Below are 18851 nucleotides of genomic sequence, written 5' to 3' on the forward strand. Positions count from 1 at the left end.
GATGCTTCCATCTGTCCATATCAGACAATATAGAGTTCCATAATTTATTAATATTATTTTGAAAGGAAGATTTATTATTGTGTTCTAAATTGATTCCTAAATATTTAATATTATAAGTAAACTGAAAATGATCGTCTGGAAACAAAAAAGATTTGTGTGCTAAATGATTTAAGGGAAAAATATGAGTGTTTGTAGAATTTAAAAGATAGTTGGAAACCAAAGAAAAATAATCAATAGAATTCATTATATTTCTGTAATCAGATAATGAAGTTTGAAAGTAGATTACTAAATCATCCATAAAAAGCAGAGAAATGAATATTAGTATTAAGAATTCTAGGGATGTTATGAAAAGTATTTTGAGTAATAAACAATAGCAAAGGTTCTAAGTAAATGTTGAAAAGAAAGGGGACAATGGACAACCCTGTCTTGTTCCTTTAGTGATCTTTATCGAGACAGAAAATTGACCATTAATGTATAGTCTAGTAAACATATTCTTGTATAAAACTTTTAAAAATTTATAAAGAATAAGGAATATTAAAACATAACATAGTTTGAAATAGAAAGTTCAACATACTCTGTCAAAGGCATTTGATGCATCTATAATCAAAGCATATATAGGGTTTGGATTTTTCTTAATGAGATGAAGTATAGTCTCTAAAGATAGAGTATTATCCCAAGCATGTCTCTGAGACATAAAACCTGATTGATCTGGAGATAATTGAGGGTAAAATCCGTTTCAATCTGTTAGCCAGAATAGATGACAGAATCTTAATATCCACGTTAATTAAAGAAATGGGTCTATAATTTACTGGGTCAGATTTATCTTTATTATTTTTAGAATTAGAATGGTTTTGGATGTGTTCCAATGAATATCTGAGATATCATTAACTCTTATATGATTGTAAACTTTAAATAGAAAGGAAGAACTACCAATTTGAAAGTTTTGAAAAATTCTAGAGTAAAACCATCAGGTCGGAGATTTACCCAATTTAAGATTATCTATTGAATCCGAGATTTCTTGTACCGATATAGGGTAGAAAGCAGTTTTGCTGATTATCATTAAGTTTAGGGAACTGCAAAGAGTCTAAAAAGAGTTTTGAGTGATTATCTTTAACAGAATTAGAAGAACCTGAATATAACTCAGTGTAAAGAGAGGTGAAAAGTTGAATAATCTCTTCATCAGTATTATATAATCTGTTATTATAAGATAAAGATGTAATATTTGGATTTCTGAAGTTAACTTTAATAATTCTCGCTAACAATTTAGATGGAACCTGGGCCCACTCTGAATATGAAGCAAGTAGCTTTTGTTCAGCTAAGGAGAGGTTATTTTGGTGAAGCAGAATTAAATCTTTCTGACAATCAAAAATTTGTTTTTCTAAAGTAGCATCATAGTTCAGACTAAGATGATTTTCCAACGAAGAAATTCTTGATTTTAAGAATTCCTCTTTCTTAAAGTATTGTTTTTTTGAAAAAAGCAGCTTTACTAATAAATAAACCTCTTAATCTTGCTTTACATGCAGCCCATTGTATGTCATAAGGAATGTCTGATGATTCAAGACTATTCACCATTTCATTTAGGATTTCTGAAGCTTGTTTGCAAATATCTTCATTTGACAATAAGTTATTATTTAAGGTCCACTTATTAAACATAGTTTTATTTTTGATATTGGGTTTTATGTTCAATTTTAGTGAAATTCTTGAGTGATCCGAAAAGAATCTGGGTTCTGTAGTAAAGTCCACAATATATTTTGAAATATAATCTGAAATTAGAAAGAAGTCTAATCTGGACCACGAATGATAGCACTTAGAATAATAAGTATATATATCATTTTGTTTATATTTTTAACAGTGCGGAGGATCTATTAAATTATATTCTGTCATCAAATCATTTATAGCCAGAGTAGATTGAAGATTATAGGTGACAGTGGGCGGGAACGATCAATTACAGGGTTTATAACTGCATTCCAGTCACCACCCACTATAATATGATGATCCTTATAGGATGCAAGAATATTGTAAATTTTAAAATGAACAAATGTTGTGAATTACATGGGCCATATAGATTTAAAATTAATAAGGGTTTGTCCAAACCAGCAATAGAAGCGGTAAATAAGCACCACCTCCCTCATCATCAAATTTCTCATCAATAATATTCTCAATGAATTTTTGTTTAATGATTATAGCTACACCTCTGGAGTTAGATGAGTCACCTGAAGCTATAATCTTTTTGATCCATTTTTTTAACTCTTTATTCCAATCAATACGTGAAATATGGGTCTCTTGAATAAAACAAATGTTAGCCTGTGATTTAAAGATCATATGAAATAATAGTGACTTTTTCGCTTTATCTTGAATGCCTCTAACATTCCAAGAATCTAAAATTATGTCAACAGGCATATTCTACAAGTATAATCATTATTGATGCTATAAAAGTGAACTCAAGGTGCAAATCCAACACAACATTAAAAGAAGAAGAAAAAAAGAAAAGAAAAACTGTCTTTAAGTATTCAAGCAAGTCATCAAATAACATTTGTTGAAAAAAAAGAAAAAAGTTTTTTTAAGAACCATGAAATGTATAATAATAACCTTTATCCTAACCCTAGTGCCTACCCACCAATCCCCCTGTGATAAAGGAAGAGCAGAAGAACGTGAAAAAACATTGTAATTATAGATAATAATAACCTCAAGTTAGAATACAAATTACTCAAAGGAAGCCTAACATAACATAAAGTCCGAGTAATACTACTAAAAATATATACAAAATTAACTAATTTCAAGATGTCCAACATGCTTAATCCCTACTTCTAATACTAATCTAAAGCTCCTATCCTTAAATTGAAATTTATAGTGATTAAATGTATTTCCTCAAGTATTTCAAGAGAAAGAGAAACAAGTAAATAATAAATAAATCACACTCTGCTTAACTAGAACACTCTATCATAAGAAGTAATACAATTAAAACTGAAAGATATGTAAGATAACATATATAAGTATAACAAAACCAACTGGTAACATTATAATATAAGTAAATAAGCATAGCATTACTGAACTAAAGATAATAGTCATGCACTATCTACTGAACCTTCTTTAGTACTTTAGTGATAATTTCATTAATCAACATGACCATTAGTATGATAAAAGCACTAATACCTGTAGAATGAGTACTTAGTTATAGTTCAAATAAAGCAAAAAACAACTACCAAGCAACCATATCTCAAAATGAAAAACAATTCAGTCTGGAGATGCATCTATTAACTAGATAATAATAGTACAGGAACTATTCAAAATGAAATATTATAAGCTGTAAGGTTTTAACACTAGTTAATATACATGAGTAAAGTATAATTAAATTATTAAATAGTAACTTAAACAGCATCATATATATTGGACTGAATGTACAACAATGTGCATACATATAATTTTAAATCTACTTTTTGAATATTTTACTAATGACTCTGTTAGGTTATGTAGCCATACTATTCTTCTAAGCTATAGATGTAACATAACAAAACAGCATGAAAAGACAAGGCTTTTAAAGTAAACATTTTGAACATCTAATTAAAACAGAAACAAGCAAGCTAAATGCAGTAAATCTAAGGGCTTAAATATATACATGTAGATTCAGCTAATCATATTAAAGATAGTTATTTCAAACCTTTCAAATAAGTAAAGGCTTTCTTAAACATAAACTACTAATCATAAATATCACATCCAGCCTCTGAGAAGAGAGAGAGCAGAGAATAGAAAGAACATGAAACTTTCATATGAACAGGTATACTTTGTAACATTTGTCAAATTAAACACTTCAGTATAATATAAAATATTGTATGAAAAATATTCTGAATAGGAAAATATGTTCATTTCTTTACACATCCTTTAGAATTTTAATATATAAAACTAACCTGTTCATTTGTTTCCAGAAACATTTTCACTCTGCTTTATGAAAGTAGCAGCTTGCTTTGAAGTCATGCAGACACACTAAAAGTCACTGAATATATTATGTGACATGAATCTGTTTAAAATTAAAAGCAACCTTCATTTATGAAGAGAAAACACTTTAAATAATAGCCAGATCTATTAAAAAGTTAGTGCTATTGAATACTTGTTGAAAACAAGCAGACTTGTGTATTTGAAACTGTCCTTCTTTTCTCACAAATGATGACATCACCATCCATCTCAGAGAGACTGTAGTGCGCATGTTCATGCAGAGCATCAGCTGGGACTCTGAGGGGAAGATTTTCTTGCTAGAATGTTGAGATGGAATGTTTTTCCCTCCAAAAATCATTTAGCTTACACAGAAGGCTGTAACTCCAAAGCTTGTAGTAAAATTAACATATTATCTATTTACACAGCAAGCATATGTGAGAGAAAGAGAAAAAAGTAAATACAGGAATTTAAATGCTTCTATTAATCCACACAAATCTAACAAGCATATATCCTGTCACTGCACACTGTCATACCAAATCCATCATGTGTAAATTACATGACAAGTTCTTAAGGTAATATAATTATGTCACACCAGAATTACAAATCATGTAACACAAATACTGTCAGATTAAATAAAAGAAAAGATCAAACCTTATTGTAGTTCTTTAACAGTAGAATATTAAGATACAGTGTCAGGAAGCTTTTTAAATGTTTTAAGAAAAATGTCTTTTGCATCTTTAGGATCTGAACATACAAATCTTTTGTCATTAGCTGTGAAAGACAAGGTATTAGGATATGCCATTCAAAATCTAATCCCTCTTTTTATCAAGTCAGCACAATAGGGGGCTAGTTTTTGTCTATTTAATTTGATCTGTGCAGTAAGATCTTGGGAAAATGATAGTTTGTGAGACTTCCATATGAATTGTTTCTTTGTTTTAGCAGTTTCTAGGATCTGGAAAGTGTCTTGAAAGTTTAGTAACTTAGTATAAATTAACCTTGGTGTGGAAGAATCTTGCTTTGTACGCAGTGCTCTGTGTGCTCTCTCTACAATTATAGATTTTGAAGAAGCTTCACAATTTAACAGTGTTTCAAAGATATTTTTAGTCACAGATAAGTTTTTATTGTCATAAGATTCAGGTAAACCACGAATAATGATGTTATTTCTTCGACTCCTGGCTTCCAGATCCAATATTTTAGCTTGTAAATCTGAAACAGTTTTATCTCTAGATTTAAAGTCACTTTCCAATAAGTCTGTTTTAACCTCCAAAGCTAAGATTTTATTTTCAATAGTAACAATACTATCGTTTATTTGCTTTAAAGATTTACTAAAGTCTGTAAACTGTTCTGAAAAGTTTTGTATAGCACTTTGGATTGGTTTTAATGCTATTTTTAGTTCTTCTAAAAGGAAATTTGAGCCATTTAAATCTTTATTACTTACATTAAAAGTTTCTGTAGGTTGTCTAGATGATTTCAGTCTTTTGAACCTGAATCTTTTCAGGAGAGAGCATTGAAGTATATTTGGCCTTTGTAGGCTGTGTCTCCATGGAGTCAGATTTTGTAGCCATGCCCAGAAATGGAATGCAGTTAGCAGGATACCAGGAACCAGGAACAGACTGGAGCAGTAGGAGTCCCAGCAGCAGAGAGACCAAGAATGTTCTGAGGTAAAATAAATCCCAGGATAATAATTCCAGAAGAAAAAATAATCCAAATGCGTAGAAAAAGATTTATAAAATCTTTTAGTATAAAAATTTGAGGAAAAAGGTTGATGTAAAGTTGTAAAAAAAAACAAAAGTTAAATAGCTGTGAGGAGCTCAGAGAGTAAGGACTAGACTAGTCGGCGGCCATCTTGGAATCAATGGAGGGATGGATTCCTGTCCCAGGGACTCCCTATGCTTTGGAACAGGATTCCAACATACATTAGGTATTGCCCCTCACTAACACTCTTCAAGAGAAACATTGATGGGTGGATGGGAAACAGAAGATTTACCCCAGGGATCACTGCAGTGGCTCTGCTGGACAATGACGCAGGGAAATAATGGCTCTGCTGGACAGAGGCACAGGTAACTAATCTAAGGGGGTGGTGAAAGCCAACACATTCTGGCTAGGCTTGTAAATGCCCTTGGACAGATAGCCTAGTACTTACCTATGAACCTATGAACTGTCCTAACTAGAACACTCAAACTACTAACCATCCTTAACCCCTGTTTGTCCCTGGCCCTCCCCTCGAAGGCTCTCTTTCCTTATGTAACCTATCCCACTAGTAAGTAATTAAGACCTGACCTACCGCTGCCATATCCTTCAACCAAGCTTCCTTTAAACCTTCTAACTCCCATGTAAACAACGCACCCAGTTTCTAAAATTATCCCAGCACAGCCACCTATTTACCATGCTTCCTAAAACCCTACTTACAAAATTCACCCAAGCCACAACTTTAATGATCCTTATGCTATTCTGTAAAACCTTAACCTAGTATGTGACATTAATACTACCTACTCAAGGGACAAATTTGTCACACCAAAGGTACCACCTGTTAGGAACAAACCCCAGCCTCCTGTCAAATACCTCACTAGCCCTTCCCCCCAAATACGGTCCAAGCAACTGGATGAGTAAGCACAACCATCCCAAGGTTCCCAGCTCCTGAAAGCAAGGATTGAACTTACTGGCTTGCAAGAGCCACATAACTTTAACCTAATAAGTTCCTGTACTCCTCTGAATGTTGTGACTCTACTCATCCGCGTGGGATCCCCACACTCCCCATAACCGTCTCCAACAGATTTTCCCTGGCCCCCCCTACCTACCTCTTTCTTACTTACCCCCTATACCAACACAGTAATCAGCTCCCACTAATTGAACACAGAGCTCTAACATGTCTTAATAAGGTGATTACTCTGACTTTCATTGTGCCCCATTCCAGTGGCAAGAACATCCATCCTATCAAAACATCAACTTTCAGATCTCCTTTTCAAGCCACCGCATGATGCCTTCTGCACTTCAGCAATCTGCAAAGAAAAGAAAAAACAATAAATTCTGTGTGCACACATACCAATAATTACTTAACATGGAGGCACTGACAAGGACCCCTGCCATCCCCATCAAGTGTCTGCCAAACTATGTACCAAAGTATGGAACCAGCTCCCTCTTTTTTTATACTATGACTCATATTCCCTTGGACAAGAGTGATAAGCTACCTGCAAAATTAAGAGCAGAACTTGTCTAGCTTGTAATCACCCCCAAGCCAGTAGCCTAATAACTTCCTATGATACTAAGAGTGCTGTGACTCCATTCCACCTACCTGAACCTCATCCACCTTGACATGCCTTCATGAGCACTAAATAAAACACATTACCTGTAACCTCATCAAGCCCACTGTAGAAACCCATACTCTTACCTATGGCCAATGACAGTTGCTCCCTTTTACTATTGAATGCAAAAGCCCAAAAGCAGGGACAACTTTCCAACATTGATCTAACCTACTGAACGGTTAATAGAACAGGTTGTACAACTAATTAACTCTGAGATCACAAACTCAAATGCCTGTCCTTCTCTGCCTAGCAGTGTAAATCCTCTACCAAAACTCAACAGCTTTGAAATCCACTTACTTTAGTCAGTAATTGTTGCCCACTTGTGCTCCCCATGTGTAACCTCCTCACTCGCTACTGCTTCCATCATCTGTAAATTCAATGTGTATCACCACAAGTGGTACTCGCCACACCACCATCTACAAAGAAAAGGACAAAAGTAAATCCTCTAATATGTAAAGAGAAGGTTCCACTTTATGCCCACCTATTCCAAATTATAGTAGCAGTGTTCCAAAATCCCCATCTTATATGCTTCTCATGCTGTACTTCTCTGCATTGAAGAAGTGTTCCTAGGGTCTCCACTGAAGATAAATAAAATAAATAAACAAGGCTTTAAATATTGGTCTCAGAAGGTTGCTAGAATAACAGGACACATGCTGTCATGCATTTCCCAGAGAAAACAATGCCTGAAAGGCAAATGTACATCCCCATGCAGATAGCACTCCACAGTAAACCGCCAAAGAAACACAACCTCCAAAAGAAATGAAGAATCACAGGCCTAAAGCAGATGAAAATCAACCCAACCCCAGCCCCTATGTACTTCTTACAAGCTTAAAAAGTTGATAGAATAACAGGTTTTGCATTAGCAGGAATTTTCTGAAGGGTATGAACTCTAAAAACTCAAAGGTATGTCATTCTCTAATCAATCTTTAATGATTAGCCACTGAATTGCCTGAAATACACAATTTTATGACACCGGATCAAAATCTAAGGTGCAATGTGGACATTCTGTGACAATCTGTACCATAGAGAGGTATGAAAGGTTATGAAATGGGTGTAACAGCAATACCTATGCCAGCATGTCACCACTCAAAACACACAAAGTCCAAAAACCCAGCAACTGCCATCAATAACCCCACTGTTCCTAACAGCTTTTTTTTTTAATATAATAAGGCAAAATCCTGCCACCCAGCCAAAATCCACACATTTGAGAGGCATGCCACAACTGCTCCTGAACCACCACTCCACACAGCACTCAAATTTACCAAATCAAACTGTCTGCTCCAATCATCCATCGAGTAAAGCATTAACAAAACCTTCCTTATGTGCGATTGGCTTTTTTTTTTAATATTACAGCAGTTACGGCTTATGAAAGTATACATTCACCTCTGTCAATGACTCCCATATCCACAGTGCATGTGCAGAATACCCCATTACCTCCAAAGCTCAAAGCCCGTGAAAATACTTCTGCAAATCTCTCCACTTCCTAGACTGCCAATCATACAAAACCATAGCCACCAATGCAAAACGCCGCTCCGCGCCTCTGCGTGGCTCTCATCATCCAAAGCAGTCCAACTCACTGAACAGTACTGCTGTGAGTGAAATTCCAGAGAAGTGTGCATCTGTGTGAACATCCAAACATCAATGCAAATGAGAACAGTCCACAAAACTGTCCTGCCTGCCCACTCATATGTTGTTCACCCAAATGAAGCATGCAATAGTATGTTCCATTTTTTCCCTACTCCAACACAGCATTTCACTTTTTCCGGTATCTCCCATAAAACAACACGGACACCCATAAAGGAACAAATGCCAGTTTGTGAAACCAGCACACCCCATGTAGACAATGTTGGACACTGGACTCAAAAGCAGAAGAAAAACACAGAAAAACAGAAATATTATTCATCAGTTCAGCTTTCAAACAATGCTGCCCTGCCGGCAAACACACGAAACCCCAGAACTCGGCATAGCAAATCCCGAAATGCACAGACTGAACAACCAAAAACCTGAACCCATATATACCAACACCCTCTAAATATTCCCATCTCTACCAAATTAATTTCCTTTAGAGTAATAATATATTTGTGTGGCTTACAACAGCAAGTGACATGCCAAAGACTCTCTTTAGGCTAGAATATTTTCCATTCTTGATGTTTCACACGTTCTGCATTAACAAGTAGTTTTGATGATTGTGATGCAGACTTATTTAACATTCTCAGAGGTTTGAGTTTGGTAATACTAAATCAGCAAACAATATTTTCATTTTTGTTTATGAAAAATTTATTAATTGTGTATTTTCTGTCAGAGTACCCTTAGGGTGTTACCTGCTCAGTGTTTCCTGAAATGTTAAAGTCCTAACTAATGACAAAATAAATGTTTGCAACTGCTGGGAAGACAATCTTGCTCATGAATTCCTGCTTGGTCTACTTTCACCTTTCTGGAAATGAATACTTTATTAAACATGAATATTTCAGAATTTATGGCTAGGCACACACTCAGACAAACATTTAATCAGGATAAATATTGCAATGTATCCTTCGTCAAGCTTTTCCTTTTTTTTTTTTTTTTTTTTTTTTTTAAATTGTCAATGCTACTCGTGCATCCATGGTAGCAACCTCTTCCCCCCCACAACAACCCTCAAGGAATACACGAGGCAAAATCTGGACCCTCCCGAGAACATCTGGAAAACAGAAGCCCACCACCAGACCGAGATGCCACACCACAGGCAACAATCACTGCCCTCCCACAGCCACAGTCGGTCCCGTAGGGAAACCCCCAGAACGTGGCACCACCGACCAGCCTCAAAGAAGCAGTCCGCCTCAGTCAGATTACAACAGCAGCAACACAGTTTCAATGAAGACAGTATGTTATGCTCTTATCATACTTCCCCCACTTCAAAGAAAATGCTACATATACTTATGTGGGCCAAAGATAAAAAAACAGCACCCACTTGCCTTTGTCAATTTTTTTTTTAAATTGCCAATGCTACTTGTGCATGTGCAATGGCAACCTCCTTCCCCCACAGAACTCACAACCCATGAAAAGACCATAACAGCTCCCTCCGGCCAACAAAACTCTCATCAACAAGGGTAAGGAGCTTAAAAAAGACAAACACCCCTTAAAGAAACCTTAGCTCACAAGTCCCACTAACCGGAGGCACTACCCAAGAAACACTAAACAACCAACGAATGCAAAACCCCACAGACACCCTAACATGGCACGGCCTGCCACCAACTGCCTTCCCAGAGAACCGGTCATCACCAACCCATGTGAAAGAAGCACATAACTACTGCCAATACTATGTGTATTTTAAACGCATTATATTTATTGACATTCGACTATACCAAATATAAATGCTGATTACAATATAAAGTATTAAATAGAGTAACATGAACACTGCCCTAAATCTGAATAAAACAACAAAACATACCAACCATCTCCTACTCTTGAGCCCACCCCAGAGAAATAAATCCAGAAATAACTACCAACAGCCCACCTGCCACCAACCAAGACCCAGAGGCCTATCTACAGGCAGTCATGGGCATACCATGCCCTTAGCAAGTTCACGCTAAAAGGTGATTGCTTACCCAGCTACACTTGTCTAAACTCCTTAAGCCCCTCTCTACCCTTATCTCATTTCCTCCCAATCCTACCTGCCTTCACTTAACCCTTTCATCTCCCCAACCCACTTAACACCCACTAATATCTGCCTAACCTCTCATGAAGATGTCCCGGGACAACTTGGTTTGTTGCCAAACTTCATATATTGTTTGTACATCATCTGTGTATATTAAAACAGAGGGTTATATTGTTTCTTCAAAGAAAGAAATTGAAATGTGTGATCTTCAATCCTATGTAAACATAGTGAACATTGCTCGGAAAACAGGGCTTACTGTTTAAAATTTTAAGACCCCGAAAAACAAGTGGGAGCAATCAGATACAAATTCTGCATAATTTATTTTGCCATAGTGATGATTACTGAAATCAAATAATTATTTTTCTGTAGTGCTTCTATACTAAGAAATGCCTTTCCTGCACTAAAATGGAAGTAAATATAAAGTAACCAGCACATCCATATATTTCTATACCTTTGTATGATTGTTTACCAGTAACCAAGAAGCTGTCAGGAGAGTTCTCTGATTGCATTACAATGTTTTCTTTGGGGATACTAGTGTAAAAGAAATTTTGAAACTGCAAGGTAACTTGTTTTTTTTTTTTTTGGTGAAGCCATCTATAAAAACAGCATGCTTCTCCTGATGTAGTTAACCCTGCCTTCACTAAGTGCCCAGAGAACCTCACCTACAACATATATATTTACATCATGCTGGTTAAGGGATGCAGGCAAAAACATAAAACGCTCAGGAAAGTGAAAAGTGCTTCATGAAAGGTAAAACATCTGTATGGGCCTGTAACAATTAAGCAGGTGATGAAACAGATGGTGACATAAATCAGAAAAATAATATTTTAACCATTTATTCCAATCCATTGAAGTTACATGCATATATATATATATATATATATATATATATATATATATATATATATATTTATAAATGTTTGATTTTTTTTTGAAGGTGGTGATGATTGTTTCATTAGAACAAAAGCAACAAACTGATGAGGTGGAAAGGTGTCGAGCTTCTACATTTAAGAGCTGTAAATGAGCATAGCTTTTTAGCATTGAAATGCACATTGTCAAAAAATCATTTCACAGGCTACACTGATGATTCTTTTTTTTTTTTTTTTTTATTAGCAATGGTATTTTTTTTTTTTTTAGCAATGGTATTTACTGAAATTAAAGCTGAAATTAAAGATTCAGAAGACATTCAGTACTGTTTTAGTTCATTAAATGGTTCTTGTAGTAAGGAGCCTCGACCCATGACCACAAGGACACTTCTTTACATCTTATTTTCAGTTGGAATAATGACAACAATCTGTGGAAACCTGATGGTGATTATTTCAATCTCACACTTTAAGCAGCTTCACTCACCAACCAACTTTCTGATCCTCTCACTGGCTGTAGCTGATCTTCTTGTAGGACTAACTGTTATGCCTTTTAGCATGATCAGGACAGTAGAAAACTGTTGGTACTTTGGAGATATAATATGTGTTCTACATAACAGCTTTGATGTCTCCCTTACTTCAGCTTCAATCATTCACCTGATATTTATTGCTATTGATCGTTACTATGCTATTTGTGATCCATTACATTATACAAATAAAATAAACAATAATGTGGTAGGAATATACGTGACAGTTAGTTGGATTTTTCCTGTCATATATACATGCATTTCACTATTTTCCAGAGCAATAATAGATGAAAGTAGTTATATCACAACAAATATCTGTCTAGGTAGTTGTCATATTATTTTTAATGAAACACTTAGTATTGTAGATTCCCTTATATCTTTTTTTATACCTTGCTCATTAATGTTGTGCATGTATGTCAAAGTTTTCTTTGTTGCCCAACGGCATTTAAAAGCAGTAAACTCTGTTGAAGCAAGTTTTAGGGTACGGCTAGGAAGAAAAATGGCACAAAGTAGTGACCACAAAGCTGCAAAAATATTAACAGCAGTTATGAGTGTGTTTATTCTGTCATACCTTCCAATATTTATTGACTCATCTATTGATCCATACATTAATTATTCTACCCCTACGATTGTTTCTGATGCATTATTATGGCTGGGATATTTTAACTCTGCATGCAATCCTATTGTGTACGCATTCTTTTATCCTTGGTTTCAGAAAGCACTGAAGCTGATAGTGTCATTCAAGATATTTAAAGCTGGTTCATCGTCTTTAAAATTATTTTCAAATAACTCCTAAGGAATGGGCACTAACTCGAATGAATCAGCATTCCTTTTAATTATCATTTTTTGAATGCTAGAGATGGGCAGGCATGAGATCAAAGATGAAGTGCTGGAAATGCTGTTTCGGTTCCATAAATTAATATTTTTCTTCTTGAAGGCATGGCACATCCTGGGGAAGAATGTAGAGTTGAAACACATTTGGTATCAGCTTTACCATTCTGGTGATAAGGTAGGTATATGTCAGGTCCTCCCCTTCTTCGATGATGTGAGATCTAGTCTGACTGATTAAACCTCAGTGCTGAACGTTGACTGTTAATATAAAATTATTACTGATAGTCATTCTTATGGGAAATGTAAAACTCAGGTATAGAAATATTAGAATTGTTTGGAATTTATGATTAAGATTAAGACAAGCTGTTATGTGACAGTGTAAGCTCTCTCTCATTGTATCTTTCACTTTGTCTATGTTGTTTTGCAGCTGAAGGTTTGGACTAGCATTAAAACAACCTAAAATGTGAAGCAAGCCATTTTAGATGAGAAAAGCCTGCCTAACATAGTAATGGATCTGTCATTTATGTTACTTTGCTGTAAGAGAGATCTAAGGATTAAGTTTTTACATTTTTCCATGTCTTTACTTAAGTACAATCCAAGGCCTTTTTTATACAGTTTACTGAACTGGATGGTTTGATATTTAACCATTCAGTTTCCATTTAAAAATGACTAAACAAAAAAAATGAATTTGCCTCCTGCTTATGACAGAATTATAAATAATGTAGAATCTACCAAATGAAGATTAAAGGATAATACATAGCCAATCAGATAAACACATTCTATTGCTATGAATCCTTATGTACATAATACAATGGTGAAAAGTACTGTTGTGTTTTTAATATGCATTACGTCTCTGTAAGACATTTTATTCTTTTACCCACTGAACAGTTATTTTTCGCAAGAAAGGTAGAAAAATGGAATGGTAGCCCACAGTATTCAGGTTTTCTCATATACAGCAGCACTTATGTTACCAATAAACACGGGACTGCGATAAATCACTTTTGACACTGTAGCATATAAGATGAAATAAAGGTATTTCTTCTGTAACTGCCTCAAGATAACACAAATGCTAAAAGAAAAAAGGAGCATGTGGTTCAGCAAGATATTAAATGACTGTTTTTCCATTTTGAACATCTTGCTTTTGTTAAAAAAACAGTACTGGTAAATATGATTATTTGATAGATGGTGTTGTTTTTATATATGTGTATATGATGAACCTTTTTTCTTTGACAGCACAGACAACTTGTGATGAATGATTCAGACAAACTAGGTTGTAACATCTAAGACAGACAAAGTAAAGGGTATAACTTTATTCATTGTTACATGTAAGAATTTTCATAAAGGTACAACCTGCTAAATTAATAATGTAAGAAATTAAAATGCTGTAAAGTATTTTACATGTAAAACTAAGGTAATTATGCTTTATAATCCAGCTAGTGATGAGATAATAGATAAAATGCAAGCCATCATGTTCACACAGAAAATTCTTAAATTACCTTGATATTAGTATGTTTTGTTGATAAATATTTCTCTTCTTGGTGATGCTTATAAATTTGGAATTTTTACAAAATATTTGTTTCTGCAAGATGTCAATTATTCTTAATTGTTTAAGTATTATAAAACTGAAAATAAAAGTTGTAAGAAACAGAACAGGAGAGTATGCAGAACTATTCTTGTGTTCATTTTTTAAACTTTTGGTTGTATTTTTCATGTGTACATTTTGCATGTGTTGAAAAATATGCATAGTTGGAGGATTAAATAAATGCAGCAGACAAAAGGTAATGAAGTGTATGCTAGTCATTTATTATTTCAGGGTGAGAATTCTCCAATCTGGTCTGACAAGTAAACAAGGAGCAAGATAAAATGTATGTTAAAAACACATATATGTACACACACACACACACAAAGACAGACTCAGACAGACGTGCATGTGTGCAGATGCGCACGCCTGCACACACACACATATGCACGAAGATATTCTTACACAAATGCACACACACACACACACACACACACACACACACACACACACACAATCACATGCATGCACACTCACATATGCCAACACAAGCACACACTAACACATCCACACATACATGCACACAGGCACACACATGCACACATGCTACACACATACATGCATGCACACACACAAATGTACACACACACACACACACACACACACACACACACACAAACACTATGTCTGTCTCTTTCTCTCTCTGTCTCTGTCATCACAAAGTTTTTACAACGTGAGAATGGAAATATATCTAATTCCAGAGGCACTAGAATAGTGAAGATAAGTATTGACCAGAAAACTTTATTTTCTGCACATATATTTAAATCATGCTGGTTAATGGATACAGACAAAAACATAAAGCCTTCAGGAAAGTTTAGTTTTATTAGTTTGCACTTGCAAAACATTCATTGCACTACTGATTAGCTCCCATCCCAACATAATATAAGACAAACTTCAGAGTCACACCCCCAAAATAAGTCCAATAATTCCAAAACCTCTGAATGAGACCCATTCAAGTAATGCTATTTATATGCATTCACTTGGGGGCCCTATTTTTTAATCTTCTTCTGGCTTTTCCCAGTTAGGGGTCGCCACAGCAGATCACCTGTCTGCTCATGATTGTCAGTGCAGTTTTACAGTGTCGAGTTGCTAGCCCATCACCCAACCTTCCACAGAAGGCATACACACACACACACACACACACACACACACACACACACACACACACACACACACACACACACACACACACACACTCACACCTACAGCCAATTTTAGAGTGTCCAATCCACCTACAGCATGTCTTTGATATGTGGGAGGAAACCGGAGCACCTGGAGGAAACCCACATGATCACTGGAAGAACATGCAGACTCCAAACAGAAGGCACCCCAGCCAAGGATTGAACTGAAGAACCTCTTGCTGTGAGGTGGCAACGCTAACCCCTGTACCACTGTGGCCACCCTAGGGACCCTATTTTTAATAACTTGTATTCTGGCATTATTTTTTAATAACTTGTTATATTCTGGCACTTTTCCTGCTAGTTAGAAACTTGTGGGCATAATTCCAATTCATAAGGGGGGGCATAACAATCAATAAAGTAAGTACTGACTTATCAGTCTTGATTCACTTGTGGGGAAGAGTTTTGAAAGGTCTTAACTTTCCTTTTTTAATGAACATTTTCAGGGATGCTTAATGAACCTTACTCAGCATAGTTTTACAAATAAAATTCTATGTTCACTTATCTAATAGAATTTTATGACCCAGTGACAATTGCCTTAGTGGTGCTCTATTTTGATTTCTGTAAGGCTTTTGACAGTGTTCCTCATTTTGCTATCACTGATGTCCTACCCAAACAAAAAAAAAAGTAGTCTGTACATTGTTTACTGGGTGACTAACTGGCTTTGTGGTAGATTGCAAAGAGTAAAGATAGGAAATTTCACATCTAGCTGGCTTGAAGAGAACAAAGGGGTCCCCCAGTCTCAGTTTTGAGTCCATTATTGTGCAACTTGCATTTTTGTTTAAGATATCTAATGTTTGGGTGGCCAAGTATGTGGACAATATTAAACTAGGTTGCATTATTACATCGACAGAGGATATTGACCACTTCAACACTTACATATGTTTGATGGCTGAATGGTTAGACTTAGCTGAACTAAAAGATAATAAGGATAAATGCACTACTTTGCATTTTGGGAAACCAGTGGTTGAATATCAAACATACTTAGGTCCCACCAGTTACAAAAGTTGGCAGAAGATAAGGATTTAGGCATTACAATATGTAGTAATTTTAAGATTTAGGTCTAATATTACAAAAGTTAAAGCTAAGGCATAAAGAGGATTTCGGCATTACAATATGTAGTAATTTTAAGATTTAGGTCTAATATTACAAAAGTTAAAGCTAAGGCATAAAGAGTTATTGAGTTATTTTTTAAAGAACTTTACAACAAGAAATAAAAACTGTAATTATGAGGTTGAGGTAACATACATTCAACCTATCATCGAGTACATGTTGCTTGGCTCCTACAAAAAAGTGATCTTCTAGTTTTAGAAGGCAGTCAACAAAAATTTACATTACTTGCAGAGGGAAATCATACCATCTCTATACTAGAATGTCTAGGTCTGTTTTCACTTGGTTGCAAATTTCTGAGGAGTGAACTTTGTCAAGAATAGCAATCTCTACTAAATATTGAATTGTTGAATACAATCATATTAACCAGAATAGCAATCTCTACTAAATATTGAATTGTTGGATACAATCAATCATATGAACCAGAAGTGCATATTTTACTTATGGAATTGAGGAGTCAAGAACAGTCTTGAGTACAAACTAATTAATGCAGTCATTGGCTTGACTTTGGAACAGGGTTCATTTATATACTCGACAGTCTTCTTCTTTGCAGATATTCAAAAAACAAATTGATACCTGGTTGGGTCCCAAAATATATACATTCATTGAGGAGTCTACATTTTGGATGGCCTTTGGCCTTTATGCAGGAATTAACAAACAACTGAACAACTGAACAATTGACACTGCATTGTCAAATGTGGAAATTTTTTACTTTTGTGTATTTGATCTTTGAATAATTTCTTTAACTCAGTATAGTGTTGAAAATGTTGTCTGGACAACACCTCCTGTCTGGTTTGAAAAGAAAATAAATGCATTATTTAATGAATGAACTTTACTATGTATGCATGACATATACTGAGACATTGACTGCGAATGAGCAGCCATACTTGGAATTATGCTATAAAGAACAGGATATCAAATAGTATAACAACCTTAATGTGTACAGCCATATGAAAATGTGGGGTTAACCAAAAACAAAAATGAAATATAGCAAATAGGAAAGTAAGCTAAAGCATCTAAGTATATGCAAGGTTACTATAAAGAACCAATGGGACAGGATCACTGCAGACCATGATTGGGTGTACCATCTGGAGTACTGACATTATTCACTATGCATTGATAAGAACACTTCACATTTAGAACATGAAAGGCAATGCCTCACAAATATACAGAAGGAAAAGTTCATTACAGTAACTCGCCTTCCTTCACAGTGAGAAGAGGGGTAGATCCTACCTATTTGCATTGTAGAAATATCCCCCTACATAACAGTAGGCTGATATCATTCAGAATTTTGAAAATGCTCCTATTTGCTAGGTATGGTTTGGCAATTCAGTGCATTATAATGTTATTATCGCAAGAAAGAATTATAGCATTCGAAGAAAGAGAATTATACAGTTTTATTATTAAGTTTACAAATATTCTGTGTCTCATATTTTCAAATCTTTGTGTGTTGATTGAAATTTACTTTACAGTAGTCAGATACCTTTTTTCAAAATTTATCAAACAATAATTGTATATTTACTACATTTCTGAAAATTTACTTACTCTGCATGTTTTAAGGACTTGCCTTTTATTCCAGTGTAATATAAAATATAAAGTGCATATTGTTATGTCTTAAACATGTAAGTCTATTGCATTTAACTCTTAATCCAATTGTTTTATGATTTTCTAAAATAAATGAGTACATTGCATGGCTGCAATCGTGTTAGACTGTTCCATGTAGCAAGGTCTAGTGTCAAGAATGAGGTCTCAGACTTCCAAAAAGGGTGGTGTTCTTTTTAGCTTAAGCCCCCCACTGCATCTTGATGAATAAGCTGAGTTTTTTACTATGAGTTTATTTGCCAGCGGACAATACATTTATTAAGCAGTTTGAAGATGTGAGTGTTTAATAGGCAAC

General features: G+C 35.0%; 1 protein-coding gene across 1 annotated transcript; it reads left to right on the forward strand.

Moving 5' to 3' along the window:
* The first annotated feature begins 12005 nt into the window (after positions 1-12005).
* LOC122796465 (trace amine-associated receptor 13c-like) lies at positions 12006-13052 on the forward strand. The gene has a single exon (XM_044064994.1). It carries the CDS (start codon positions 12006-12008, stop codon positions 13050-13052), a length of 1047 nt encoding a protein of 348 aa, XP_043920929.1.
* The last annotated feature ends 5799 nt before the right edge of the window (positions 13053-18851 follow it).

The sequence above is a fragment of the Protopterus annectens genome, chromosome 1.part0, assembly GCF_019279795.1.
Source record: "Protopterus annectens isolate FY-2018-M chromosome 1.part0, PAN1.0, whole genome shotgun sequence".
Lineage (NCBI taxonomy): Eukaryota > Metazoa > Chordata > Ceratodontiformes > Protopteridae > Protopterus > Protopterus annectens.